Here is a 15100-nt window from a genome sequence, read left to right as displayed (position 1 = left end):
GGTTCCATAGAGAACAGGGCTAGCTGGTATTTGGAGACCCATGATGGCAGGGCAGCCAAATGGGTAGGGGTGAGTGTCCCAGAAGCAGGCAAAAAGAGGTCAAGATGGGCTGAAAGTCAGCATGAGGGAGGTCCAGCTATGGATCTTGGGCAAATGTCTGAGGAAGAGCAGTGTGTGTGTGTGTGTGTGTGTGTGTGTGTGTGTGTGTGTGTGTGTGTGTGTGTGTTTCACAGTTGAGAAGCAGGAGGAAGGGTACTTGATTCAATAAGGAAAAATCCGTGTTTGAATCCTAACCCCAAGTCTGATTAGCTATGACCTTGGGCACATCATTTGACATCTTTGAAGCTGTGTCCTTATCTGTGTGGGGGCACTTGCATCACTTGCCTCACAGAGCTATCTTAAGGAAAGTGCTTTGTTCATCTTAAAGTACTTTAGAGAGGTGAACTAATGAAAGTTAGAAGTTCAGAGGAGGCAGGAAGTCAGCATCTGAGAGCAAGTAGTAAAGATGGAGACATGGAGACTGGGCAGGACTCTAGTCCCTGACAATATTACTGTGGGACAAGTCACAAGATCTCCCCAGGCATGAAGCAGGGAATCAAGGCTTTGAGGTACATGTGGAGGATATAGGCAGAACAGGACTATAGTTATTGGAACTGGGGTCCAAGGCAGGGAGGGGCTTGATCACAGGGAATGAGGTAAGAGCCCAGCTACAAGAGGCAGGTACATTGAGTAGGATTAAGGACCTTGAGTTTCTGGCCTATGTCTCCTTATGTTTCCCCCTCCCATTTATCAGTTGGGGAATGTCTCTTATATTTATAAACTTCACAGTTCTCCACATATTTGAGATATGAGGCCTTTATCAGAGCAATTTGCTGGAAAAATTTTTTTCAGTTATAATTGTATATTTCCCTCCATCCTATTTTCTCCATTTCTCCTACTCTCTCCTTTTACCCTGTCCATCCTTAAGTGTTTTGCTTCTGATTACCACCTCCCCCAATCTGCCCTCCTTTTATGTGAGATTATTTAGTCCATTCTACCTCTTCCTTTCCCCTTCTCCCAGTGCATTTTTCTTTCTCACTCTTTAATTTTATTTTTTAGATATCCCATCATATTCAACTCACACCTGTGCCCTCAGTCTATGCATGCTCCTTCTAACTACTCTAATAATGAGAAAGTTCTTAGGAGTTACAGGTATCATCTTCCCATGCAGGAATGTAAACAGATTAACCTTATTGAATCCTGTTATAATTTCTCTTTCTCTTTACTTTTTTGTACTTCTTTTGAGTCTTGTATTTGATAGATTTTCTATTCAACTCTGGTCTTTTCATCAGGAATGTTTAAAAGTCCTGTATTTCATTGAATATTCATTTCCCCCCTGAAGGATTATGCTCAGTTTTGCTGGGTAGATGATTCTTGGTTGTAATCTTAGCTCCTTTGCCTTCTGGAATATCATATTCCAAGCCCTCAAGGACTTTAATGCAGAAGCTGCTAAATCTTATGTGATCCTGACTCTGGTTCCATAATATTTGAACTGTTTCTTTCAGACTGCTTACAATATTTTTTCCTTGACCTAGGAGCTCTGGAATTTGCTATAATATTATTGGAAATTTTCATTTTGGAATCTCTTTCAGGAGGTGATGGGTGGATTCTTTCCATTTCTATCTTACCCTCTGGTTCTAGGATATCAGGGCAGTTTTCCTTGATAATTTCTTGAAAGATGTTGTCTAGGCTCTTCTTTTGATCATGGCTTTCAGGCATTCCAATAATTCTCAAATTCTCTCTCCTGGATCTATTTTCCAGCTCAGTTGTTTTTCCAGTGAGATATTTTATACTTTCTTCTATTTTTTCATTCTTTTGATTTTGTTTTATTGTTTCTTGATGTCTCTTGCTTTTTAAATATTGTGATAACTAAATCTAATTGGTTTCCTCTGTAATCCTTTGTATTTTATTTATTTAAAACTATGATTCTGAGAAAGGGTTCACAGGCTTCACTCAACTGCCCAAGGGTCCGTGACACAGAAACCCTTGTGCTTATCCTACTGCTCCATACTATGCTGCATCCCAAGGCATTCTACTTTTTCACCTCTCTAGGCCTGTTTCCTTTTCTGTAAAATAGGGATAATTAAGTTTTCCCAGCTAATCAAGGCTATTGGGGAGATCAAATGTGATCATGAATATGGAAGCACTTTAAAAAAAAGTTCAAACAGCTTCTGCTGATTTTTTATTTTTTAGGCAATTGGGGTTAAGGGACTTATCCAGGGTCACACAGCTAGTAAATGTCAAGTGTTTGGTCTGAGGTCACATTTGAACTCAGGTCCTTCTGGCTTCAGGGCCGGTGCTCTATCCATTGCTCCACCTAACTGCCCCTGCTGATTGTTTTTAATAATCTGAACTCTATCTCTGTACCAACCATTGTCAGGACATAAAAGACAAAAGACAAATAAATTCTACATAATTTACTTCTGCACTTTTCAAACACTGAGTTTCCTAACAGGGTTTTTGGGGAAAGAGTTGAGATGAAGTAACTTGAAACAAGGAGGGATATTGTGCCCTTGGTCAGGGCCCAGGGGCATGGCTGTACTCCCCTTGGGAAGTGCTTTGTCTTGGGGTCAGGACAGCTGTAGAGAGGTAAGGGGTAGATCCAAACAGCAGCTCTGAAGTTTTCCAAGTTGGGTACTGCCATTGAGAGGAGAAGCCAGGACATCTGACCAGAACAGCATCCCTCTCATTTGTGTGGCCTCCCAAAGGCATGCTAGGCCCTTCTTTGACACCATTCCCACTGGGAAGCTCATGCCACACTGGCATCCAGATGTATGTACAAGCCATGTTCTGGGCTGCGGCCAGGTAAGAATGCCTGAGGCTGCATGAGATGATTTTCTTGGCAGAGAGGGTTATAAGGAGAGGCCCCAAAATCCTTTTAGTCTGACTGTTGGGCCACTTGCTTTCAGGACTCTGAAGGCTGTGAAGATCAGAGAATAAAGTGTCTTGGGCTTTCTTGCCTCATTTCTAGGGAGGCCCAGGTTCCACGATATTGGAGTTTTTCAGATGCATATTGATAAAGAAGGAGTCTAAGAGAAAGCAGAGGGACAGTAAGCCAGTCCCCAGCAGATCCCCCATTCCAGTGAGGTAGGGGATGCAGTGGCTGTCAGGATCCTGGGACCGGTGCCATACCAGCCTCACCATTATCTCTGCCAGGTATAGTAGGATCAGCACCTAGAGAGGGGAACAAAGACAGCAGAATCATTGCCTGAGCTAGGGGGTAGGGTCCAGGACAGGGAATGAAAACAAAGGTCAGTCAGGCCAGGAACTGGGGGTCACCAGCGAAAAACCGAAAAATATAGTCTTGAAGCCTAAGGGACCAACGAATACAAACAACAGTTAGGGTCGGTATAGACCAGGGGTTCTTAGACTTTTTGGAGTTACAGAACCTATTAGCAGCTGAACAACAGCTAAAATTGGTATGGGATAGGCCAGGGGTCCTTTGCCTTTTAGGTCATGGACACCAATGGCAGCTGAAAATAGCTAAGGTTGGTATATATCAGGGTTCTTATCCTTTTTCTGGGTCATAGAAACAATTAGCAACCTTGTAAATTCTGAAGACCTCTTCTCAGAATAATGTTCTGAAATGCATAAAATAAAATAGAGTGCCTGGCACATAGTAGGTACTTACTAAATGTTTGCTGACTTGACAAAGGAAACAAATTATATTTAAATACATTTATAAAAATATAAGTGCCACCCCCCCCACACACACCAAGTGCACAGACCATAGGTTAAGGACCCTTGGAATATAGATATTACACTATTCAGGCACGTTTCAAATAATCAACAAGCTTTTCCTTTGTGCAAGACCTATAATGGAAGCACTATTTTCTATGTGAAGCCTTACCAACTGCCAAGGTCCTGCCTCCCTAACTATATTGTGTTTATTCTAAATATACTTATATTTGCACATATCTTCTCCCTGAATAGAATGTAAACTCCTTGAGAGTGAGGGATTAGAATCTAAATCTACTGACTCCCAACGCAGGGCTCTTGACTGCAGTCCTTGAATCATCCAAGTGCATTTGAATAGACCAGCATTTTAAGGATGGAAGGATCTCTAGCATCTACTTTGCAGAGGAGTAAATTGAGCCTCAGAAAGTGGAAGTGGTTTGCTCAATATTACACAGGTAGAAAGTGGCAGAGCTGAGCCTGACACTCGGCTGAGTCCAGTGGTCTTTCTGCTATGCCACCTATTTGGCTCTCAGAGCATTAGCATCAGAATGTCTGAGCTGTAAGGGACCTAACCCACCTGTCCTCCCAGGGTAGGAATCCCTTCTATCAGAGAGGATCACCCAGCAAGTGTCTGAACACTTCCAGTGACAGGGAGCTCCCTCCCTTCTGAGGCAGGCCACTTGAGTGCTGGACAGCTCCACTGGGACTGTCAGAACTTCCTTATACTCCACCTCCCCAGCACTTAGGAACAAAGATTTAGAGCCAGAAGGTCTAGAGAGGCTCTCTAGTCTTACAGTCTTATTTATGGACAAGGAAACTGAGGCCTGGGATGGGGAGTAGGTGAAGTAACTTTCCCTAGGTCACATAGGTAGTAAGTGACAGGCAGGATTGGAACACAGTGCCTCCAACTCCAAAGTCCAGGGATCTCAGTGGTGCTCCTTTTGCACTCTGAAATCACATGGAGCAAATCGGCTTCTTCCACATACAGACATTCCTTCAGATATTTGAAGACCACAATTACCAGTAACAGCAACAACCCCCTGCTAGGAACCTTAGCCATCAAATGTTCCCCTCTACAATGACTTTGTTGCGTGATGGGATTTTTCATGTTTGGTGGGATGAGTTCTGGGGGGTGGCTTTTCCCCGCTTGGGGGAAGGGCTGCTGATACCCTGCTTTGGGACACTCGCTGGGTGTCCCTGGGACTCTCAGAGGAAGGCTCTTTGTAGCTGGGGGGGGAGCAGGGTGGGGAAGCCTCGAGTCAGGAGTGGAATCTCTGGGTCCTGGCCAGATGGAGCGGTGGCCACAACTGATGCACATTTTCCATGATTACGAACAGCTTTATGGGGAAAAGTTCCTTGAGGGGGAAAAGGCAGCTGTTCCCCATAATTCTGGCTTAGCTTAAATCTGGTTAAGTGGCATTCAGGCAGGAGGGGGCTCATTATGATATTTTCCTTTGGTTCCACCGCCTTTGCATAAAAAAAGGAATCATGCATAACTGAGACTCCTTTGCCCCAGAGGGACAGTGACCCGCAATCCTGTTTTTGGCTGGCTCCTCTCCTCACTCTCCCCTGGATGAACTGTTTTCATTCCAGCCTCCTGGCTTTTACTCATGCTAATTCACTATTTCTCTTGGAATGCCCTCCCCATCTCTTCTCTGCCTAATCTCCATCTTACCCATTCTTCTAGGCCCAGCTGAAGCCTCAACTCCTCCATGAAACCTTCCTGGACTGCCCTAGCTTAGTCTGCTCTTCTCTTCCTCTGAGAGTCTGTATACATAATTCAGCAATCACTACCTTTTTTTTTTAAATAGGTGTATACTTTGTGTCTTAGATTGTAAGCTTCTGGAAGGCAGGGACCATGCTGATTCTCCCTGCAGTACTGAATGGCTGAGTGTAAATATCCAATAAAGATTTGTTTGATATTAACAGCTAACCCAATGGAACTGACTCTTTGGAGGAACAAAATTCAATTTTAAAAGCATTTATTAAGCACCTACTGTGTGCAAAGTCCTGCATTAGGTTCTGTGGGTGACAAAAAAAGAATTAATCAAGTCCCTGTCTTTAAGGAGCTTACTGTTCATTAGGGTAGATAAGACAAGTACATGAATTATTAGTATATAAAGAGCTTGAGACATCAGAGTATTATCAGAGTACAGAGGGAAGAGTGATCATTTCTGCCTGAGGGTGGGGAGCTGGGAAGGCCTTATGGAGAAGTGGCATTTGAACTCAGCCTTGAAGGATGGGTAATGGTGAAGGTGAAAGAGAGGGAGAGAAGGGGAGGGAGAGGGAGAGAAGTGTGTGTTTAGAAGAGGGGGAGAAGTATTAGCTGTATTCTAGGTAGATATATGGCATAAGGTGGCAGTTAGGTGGCAGAGTGGATAGAGCACCCAGCCTGGAATCAGAAAGCCCTGAATTAAAATCTGTCCTAAGACACTTCTAGCTGTGTGACCCTGGGCAAATCACTTAACCTTGTTTGCCTCGGTTTCCTTATCTGTAAAATGAGCCAGAGAAAGAAATGACAAATTACTCCAATATCTTTCAAAGAAAACCCCAAGTGGGGTTGTGAAGAGTTGGACATGACTGAAAAATGACTGAGCAACAATATAGCACGAGAAGATGTGTGGCTTTGTGGATAGAAGGGCAGTCTTAGATTGGGACCTAGGTTCAAATCCTACCTTTGACATAGCCTGGCTTTGTGAATGAACCTCTCCTGGCAACTCCCTAAGATGAAGTTACAGATTGTATTGATGGAGGGCATTTACATTCTGATGAAGTAAGGTGGCCCAGGTGTGGAAGGTGGGAATCTTGTCTGTGGAACAGTTAGTAAACAGTTTAAGCCTCAGGATGGGTCGGCTGAGCGGGAAACTCAAAAGTGCATGCTTGGTTAGAGGGGGGCAAAGAGGATTTTAGCCATCCACCAACCAATAAGCATCGACTAAGTGTTTACTATGTCAGTGTCTGTGCTAAGTGCTGGGGATACCAGGAAAGGCAAAATGATCCCTGTCCTCAAAGAGCACGCAGTCTAATGAAATCAGAAATATGCCAGGGTGTCATCAGCTTAGAGATTATGTCTGATGCCATAAGCTTCAAGCTGAGTTCCAGGAATACACCCCATCAGACCTTCTCATATCAAATTATGTTCTACCCCAGAAGAACAGTCCTTAGAAGGAAACCCTTAGCCAGGTGAAGCGGCCTCCATAAATCTGAGGGCCTGCCACCAAATGGGGTCTCACTCAGGATATGTACAGTGCACTGGGAGGCCGGAGAACACCGGGCAGAAAGCCAATTTAAATTCTAAGGGACTGAATCAGCTAGGGTGAAGTTTTAATTCCCAGAAGCTCAAGTCACTGGATGCCTCTCCCAGTGGCTGGCCTAGCATGGTGGGAACTGCCTGGCCCATTCCAAAGAATAAGCCAAACCCTGTTCTTCCAGAATCCTTCATCCTCCTCTCCTTGAAGCTCCTCTTGTGCTGATCTCCATCATTCTGCATAACAATAATCATGGAATCACAGAATTTAGAGTCCAAAAGGGATCTCAGTGGCCACCAGACCCAAGTTCTTAACCTTTTGGTTTTTTTTTTTTTTGGCATTTTGGCACCATTGGCAGTCTAGTGAAACTCACGGATCATTTTTCAGAGTCATGTTTTTAAAACGTATAAAGTAAAATACATTGGATTATAAAGGAAGCCAATTAAATTGAAATAGTTATTAATATATTTAAAAAAAAGTCCACTGACCCCAGGCTAAGAATTCTTGATCTAGTCTAATGTTTATTAGAAAAAACCCGCTCCTATAACATACTTGACAACTGGTCATCTGATATCTGTTTGAAGGTGGACCTCCACGAGAGGCATCCATGACCTCCTCTCACATCAAGCTGACATTTGCCTCTTTGCACCTTTACTCTCACACAGCTGACATTCTACCAAGGCCAACAGGTCCACAGGTAAGCATAATACAACACAGGTGTAATGGGGGCAAACCCAGAGAAGGTTTGAAGAAGGAGAAAATCCTTTCTACAGGGGCTAGGGATTTGGGAAGGCTTATAATATCATACATATATGGCGGAATTCTCATTCAGATCCACCTATATCTGGGCTGGCTCTAGTTTGTCAAAAACTGAAGACAGGCGCAGCTATGTGGCTCAGTGGATAGAGCACCGGCTCTGAAGTCAGGAGGACCTGAGTTCAAATCTGGCCTCAGACCAAACACTTGACACTTACTAGCTGTGTGACCCTGGGTAAGTCCCTTAACCCCAATTGCCTAAAAACTAAAAAAACAAAACAAAACATAAAACAAAAACAAAAAACCTGAAGACAGTACTCCAGATGTATCCCAGCCAGACCAGTGGACAGTGGGGTCATTCCTTCTCTTTTTCTGGACAATATATCTCTTCTTGACACAGACTTAGAATGAATTCATTTTTTTCAGGCTGCATGTCATGGATTCACATGGAGCTTGCAGGCTACTCAGATCCTCAGATCTTTCTCTGAAGTCCTGTTCTCCAGCTACTCTCCTCCAAATCTTTACCTGGGTCAATGAAGCAACCAGATAAAAGACCACAAACAGCAGATTTATCTCAATCTCCCCTTTCTCCATCATGTAAATAAAGAAGAGGAACATCAGATGGCCAGGGATGACCAGCAACAGCAGCACTCGGGCAGACACAGAGTTGATTTCTGTAAGAAATAAAAGACAGAAGGATTGAGCCTGAGGCTGGATTAAGGAGCTGCCTTTCCTGGCGATGAGCTCTATGACAGATGGATCCAAGTGTGGCTAACTTTAGCTGACACAAGGTTAGGAAGGGAAACATTCTCATGGGAAATACACCAGGGGATCAGAAGAGATGAATTCATTGCAAGGCTCAACTTGTGGACACAATAAGCAAAAGCAGAAAAATGTACTTTCTGGTAGAGTGTTGGGAGGTCTGAGTTCTGGCCATCACTAGCTATGCTGTGTGATCCTGGGCAAGGCATCTTTTTTTGGGGGGGGGTGGTTGTTGAACTCTACCTGGAAGGCAGTGGCACTTTCTGGCAGTACCCGAAGACAGCCCCACCCCCACCCCCATGATCACCAGCCCAGCCAGAGCACACTCAGGCAATGAGAAGGGGATCAGAGTTTTGGTAGGAATGGGGCTTGGTGTTTCTATCCAGGCCTAAATTCCTTCCATTTCCCCAATCCTACATCTGACCTTGAAGCATCTTGGTGAGTTGGGTAGAACACTGGACTCAGAAAGACCTTAGGCACTTAGCAGCTGTGAGCTTTGGGACCCTGGCTAAGTCACACTGAGCCTCAGTTTTTTCATCTGTAATGGAAGGAGCTAGACCTGATGCCCACTAAGGTCCTTTCTAACTCTTCATGTATGAATCCATTCTTTATCTAATCTCTTTTCCCTTCAGGAGAGAAGTGTCATGTAGCAGAAAGAGGGTGGGGTTGAGAGCTCAAGATTTGCCCTGATGCTTATCCTCTTGGCAACTCTGGGCAAGCTGCAATTTATTTTCATACTCAAATACGAATGACATACCTTATACCTTTCTTCCTGCAAGAAGGCTTTATTGGGAGGATAGAAGAAGACAGCTGGCATTGAAAGGGGAAGGGAGGGGTGTCAATGAGAGCTACCAGAGTCTTAGGCAATAACAGGGGTCAAAGGTGACTGACCTCGAAACTCTACCGTGTGCACCTGTGCCTACCCATGAAAGTCATATGCCAGTGACTCATTACTTTAAAGCCAAAAGTTTACCAATGTAATGATCTGCCTGGACTCACCTGAAGAACAGAAAGTAGCACATGGATCGGGGTAGAAGCTCCTCATATTGTGTGGCAGGACTCCAGGGGAACTCCAGGAATACAGGTAGGTAGAGATCCGGCTGGCCTGGATAGACACCAAGTTACCACCAACACCTAGAAGACAACCAAGTCTTGACTCTATCTCCCTCCTCCTCCCCTTCTTCCTCCTTCTCTCTCTGGCCTTCTTCTCCTTCTTCTTTTTCTCTCTCTCCTCCTCCTCCTCCTCTTCTTTCTCCTTCCTCTCTCTGTCACACAACCACACACACACACACACACACACACACACACACACACACACACACGACTATAGCTATTTTAAGTCTTTACCCATCACTCAAGGTCCAGATTCAGGTTGCCTCCTCCAGGAAGCCTTCCCCAAGTGTTTTAACCCTCAGGGAGCTTGCCCTTCTTTAAACTGCTTTGTATGTTATGGTTTGTCTGGATCACCCATTTTGGCCCTTAGGATATAGTCTCACATTTAAGCTAATTATTCCATGCATATACTTTTAATTTTCCCAGACAGATTGTAAACTCCATGAGGGCAATTAATGTTACTTATTTCCTCTGTGGGCAGCCAGGTGGCGCCATAGTGCACAGAGCACCAGGCCTAGAGTCAGAAGACTTATCTTTCTGAGTTCAAATGAGGCCTCGGACATTTACTAGCTGTGTGATCTTGGGCAAGTCACTGAATCTTGTTTGCCTCGGTTTTCTCATCTGTAAAATGAGCTGGAGAAGGAAATGGCAAACCTTTCCAGTATCTTTGCCAAGAAAACCCAAAAATGGGGTCATGAAGAGTCAAATGTGACTGAAAATGACTGAAAAACATGTTTCCTTTGTATCGCCTGAAGTCTCTAGTATAGGGCTTACTAAAACAGGAGTTCAAAAATGCTAAGAAAACCCAAAAATGAGGTCATGAAGACTCAAATGTGACTGAAAATGACTGAAAAACATTCCTTTGTATCCCCAGAAGTCTCTAGTATGGGGCCTAGTAAAGCAGGAATTGAAAAATGTCTGCTGAATGGATGAATTTGATTCAATTCAACAAGCCCTTATGAAATATTTACTACTATGTGCCAGGCACCATGCTGGCACTGGGGAAACAGACAAAAAAAGGAAACACTCCTTGTCCTCAGGGAACTTATGTTCTATTGGGAGGAAACAACATGGCGGCAGCTGAGTACAAAGTAATTGGAGGGCACTAACATTTGGGGGCATCAGGAGAAGCTTCTTCATAGGAGGCAATATTTAAGTTCAAGCCAAAGGGAGGCAGGGATTCCAAGCAATAAGGAGAAAGCCTTCCAGGCGTGGCGGATGGCCGTGTGCAAAGGCACCAAGGTGGGAGATGTTTAGAATTTGGAAATTGGTGAGTCAGTTTGGATGGAATGAAGAGTATAGTGGGTGGAGTATGTCAGTAAAAGGAGTCTGGAAAGAAGTTAGAGCCAGACGGTGATCTGCAAGTCTATGAGTCTATATAACCCTGCGCAGTGGTACTTATGGAAGACATGGCCCAGCCAGAATGGAATATAGATTTCCATGGAACTCTGCCCTCCTGGCTAGTGGGAGAACTGTAGTTCCAATTAGGTGTTACTCAGTGAGGTCATTTTGCAGACGTGCACTGCTAAGTAGGACAGGGTTCTGAGGAATGCTGCACTTCACATGGGGTCTTCTCATTCTAGAAGGGTCTCGGCAGCTGGCAACAAGTAGGGACTGCCTAAGTCAAGCTCCTGCCCAAGCAGCCCCTGAAAAGCTTGGGTGTCCAGAGGTCCAAACAGGCCCCTGGTGTCAGGATCCCACTGGGCATGAATAGATTTTGCTAATTCCATAAGGAAAATTTAGAGTCTCCTAAGGCACTAGTGTCAAACAGATCCCTACCCAGGGTTTACTGATGGTAGAAAACATCAAATTAAAATTATTTTTATTGTATTGTATTTTTATTTATTTACTATATTTTGTTAAACATTTCCCAGTTACACTTTAATCCAGTTTGGTAGCATTCTCCAGATCTTAGTCTGACACCTCTGCTATTATTACGGCATTTATATCTAATGCCACACTTTGGTTAAGCCCCATAAACTCACTGGGTGGGTATTAGTTCCTGCTATGGGGAACCCCAGAAGTCTCTGACATCAGCCACCATTTACCTCTCCCGATCAAGTGAAATACTACCTAAGCAGTCACTGCAGGAGGCTGGAGATGGATTTATTTGTGCAATTGAATGAGGCTGAGTGGTCCAGGAGTTTCTGATTAGGTCTGTGAGGCCCAGGAACAGGACCAGAAGCTTCACAGATGAAAAGAACACAGATGAAAGGAAAAAAAAAAAGCTCTAGATTTGGAATCAAAGATCTGGATGTCAAACCCTGCCTCTGGCATTTACTCCTAGCTCTGTGACTTTGGGCAAGTTACTTGAGTTCTCTGGGCCTCCCCTGTAAAATGAGGTTGTACCACATTTTTGAAAAATTAATGAACATTAATTAAGTGTCTTCTACATGCCAGGCACCATGCAAAGAGCTTTATAAATATTACCTCATTTGGCGATGTTATTATTCCCATTTTGCAAATGAAAAAACTGAGGCAGACAGAAGTTAAATGACTTGCTCAGGGTCACACAGCTAGTAAGTCTGAAGGTGGACTTGAGCTCAGGTCTTCCCAACTCCCTTCCAGTGCTCTGTGCACTATGGCGCCCCCTAGTTGTCCCCAGTAGACTGGATCTCTCATGTGTCTGTCTAGCTCTACAGATTTCTGCTATGCTACTGACTGGGTGTGTGAGTTAGCAAGTGATGATTTTTCTGTGTCTCAGTTTCCCTCTCTGTATAATGAGGGGGTTGGACTAGGTCAGGGGTGGGGAACCTGGAGTCTCAAGGCCACATGTGGCCTTCTAGGTCCTCAAGTGTGCCCCTTTGACTGCATCCAAACTTCACAGAACAAGTCCCCTTCATAAAAGGATTTGTTCTGTAAAATTTGGACTCAGTTAAAAGCTGCACCCAAGGACCTAGAAGGCCACATGCAGCCTAGGTTCCCCAAACCTGGACGAGGTGATCACCATGGTCCTTTCAGAGTCTAAATCAATCAATCAATCAATCAATCAATCAGTCAACAAACACATATCACATGACAGCTACAAAGAAGAAACCTAGCCTCAAGGAACTCATGGATAACTCTGTAGCTCAGGCACCTGCTGAAGAAACCCTGCCTTCTTCAGTCAGATTGACAGAAAAGCGCACCTACCATTTATCACTGGAGTGAAGACAGCCATCGCACTGATCTTTTGTTCAGTTATGGTTTTGTTGAAGATGAGCCCACCAAGACTGGAAAAAGAAACCGTTAAGGACAAACAATTCACAGGCTGTTTGCATACCTGAGAGATGGGATCTCCAGCATTTTAACTAAGGCATTCTCATGGCTACTAGTTCATCATCTATATTATCTTCTCAGCCTGCCTGGGAAGCCTCTCCTCCCACTCTTCCACAACAGAATTCCCCTGCCCCAGCTGCTCTCCACAATGTCTCCTGAATGTGTCTTGCACTCTATTTACCTTAGCTCATTTCTCATCTCCTCTAGATATTCAATTCAACAAGCTTTTAAAAAGTGTCCAACCAATACTTAATGTACCAGGCTCCATGCTAAGCCCTAGGGATATAGAGAAAAAAAAGCCAGCCCCTGCCCTCCAGGAGCTTACATTTTACTGAGAATAAATCACCAGTAAGCACATAAGAAAATACAACATGATGACTACAAAGTAATCTTAGGGAAATGGCGGGGAAAGGGCACTAGCCACTAGAAATGGATTGAGATGAAGAAATGCCTCTAGTAGAAGGTGGCCCTTGAGCTAAGCTTTGAACAAGGCTAGGGATTTGGGGATGGAGACTTGAGGAGGGAGTGAAGTCCAGGAAGGGAAGTGATCTGGGCAAAGGCACAAAGAAAAACAGATGGGACACCCTGCATTGGGAACTAGGTCAATTTGTCTAGAATCTAGAGTGTGAGAGGGAAAGTAACAGGAAATCAATCTGGAAAGTTAGATTGGAACCAGATCATAATGGGTGCTGAATGCCAGGAGAACTTTTATTTTACGCCAGAGCCAACAGAGAGCCAGTGAAGATTCTTGAGTAGAGAAGAGATTTGGTCCAAGCTGGGCTCTCAGAACATCCATTTGGCAGCTGTGGGGATTGGAGAAGCTGGATGCAAGGAGACCAACCTGAAGTGTGTTGTGGGAGTCCAGGTAAGAGGTAATAAAAGCCTGTACTCTGCTGGTGACCATGTGAATGGAAAGACAGGGACAGGTGGGAGAGGTGGTGTAGAGGGAGAAAAGACGAGACAAAAAACTGACTGAATATTATTGGAGGGGGCAGTTTCAGTCAAAGAGTGGGGTGAGAAGCTGGACAGGGAATCCCTAAGAAGTGAGTGGGAGGGGGCAGCTAGGTGGTGCAGTGGATAGAACACCAGCCCTGGACTCAGGAGGATCTGAGTTCAAATCTGGCCTCAGACACTTACTAGCTGTGTGAATCTGGGCAAGTCACTTAACCCCAATTGCCTAAAAAAAACCAAACCAACAAAAAATGAAGTGAGTGGGAGATGAGAAAGAAGAGACGACAAGTATAGACACAAAGCCTTTCCAGACCACTTTCTAGCACAGGGTGACCTGTCTCCCCTGGTCCAATGAAGAGAATCAGAGACTGTTACAGCTGAAAGGAACCATCAGTTCAGAGCTCAAAGGGGCCGTAGAGGACATTTGTTTCAATCTCCTCCTTTTATAAGTAGGCAGACTGAGCCTCAAGAAGGTGCAATGTCTTGCCCAAGGTCACAAAGGTAGTAAAGTGACAGAGCCAGGGTTCAAACTTATATCCTGGGACCCCAGGCATTCTTCTCTCCTCTACACCAACCACTTGGCCCTCTGGATAAAGGACAACTTATTATTTCAGTGTGAATTGCAATAGGTTTCACATACCTCTATGGATTAGACTAGATATTTTTTCCTACAGTTAAATGATTTAATAATCCCTGCCTTCAGTGAGCTTATATTCTAATGGAATGGGCAAAGGGGAGAAAACATATATGCAAAGGGAGATTCAAGTTCAACCCTCTCTTCTATAGATGGAGAGAAGGGAAATGACTTACTTAATGTCACACAGGAAAGAACTGGGACTAGACTCCGGGTCTCCTGACTTCCAGTACTGTGCTCCTTCCACCATACCATACTGATTCTGTACTATTTCTTCTGTCATCACGAAACTCAGGGAAGCAAGAGGCATTAGCTCTCCACTACTCCACCCCCGACTCTGCAATCCCAAAATAGGGCGACTGGTTGTTATGGACAACTGAAAGTTCAGGGAAGGTTCCGCCTTACACTCTATTGTCATGTGCCTGCCAACATCCTAGTTCTAAAGCACAGGCAGAGGTCAATGGTCTCCTTGGGGCCCAGATAACAAATGCTCACCATGCAAGTCTCTGAACATCCCTCACAGGTCATCATTTAGTCTCGGTTTAGATGTTTCCAAGGACAGGAAACTCACTAGCTTTTGGGTAGTTTATTCTTTGTTGGACAGCTATCACTGTTGAATTCTCCCCTATATGAAGCAGAAATCTTCCTTGCTAGGACTTCT

At 44.4% G+C, this 15100-nt stretch overlaps 1 protein-coding gene across 2 annotated transcripts in view; it reads right to left on the bottom strand.

Moving 5' to 3' along the window:
* Window positions 1–2441: 2441 nt before the first annotated feature.
* Window positions 2442–15100, bottom strand: part of SLC41A3 (solute carrier family 41 member 3) — a 66747-nt gene continuing 54088 nt past the window's right edge. For both annotated transcript variants that reach the window (XM_027864078.1, XM_027864079.1), the window contains 4 exons: window positions 12729–12808; window positions 9483–9617; window positions 8247–8395; window positions 2442–3213 (listed from right to left, as the gene is read on the bottom strand). In XM_027864078.1, coding sequence (XP_027719879.1) covers window positions 3007–3213; window positions 8247–8395; window positions 9483–9617; window positions 12729–12808 — 571 coding nt within the window. In that variant the 3' untranslated portion in view covers window positions 2442–3006. The remainder of the gene's footprint in view (window positions 3214–8246; window positions 8396–9482; window positions 9618–12728; window positions 12809–15100) is intronic.

This window comes from Vombatus ursinus, unplaced genomic scaffold (genome assembly GCF_900497805.2).
Source record: "Vombatus ursinus unplaced genomic scaffold, bare-nosed wombat genome assembly UNPS02014773.1, whole genome shotgun sequence".
Taxonomy (NCBI): Eukaryota; Metazoa; Chordata; class Mammalia; order Diprotodontia; family Vombatidae; genus Vombatus; species Vombatus ursinus.
Note: the sequence above shows the minus strand (reverse complement) of the source record. Positions and strands in the feature narration are given on the sequence as shown.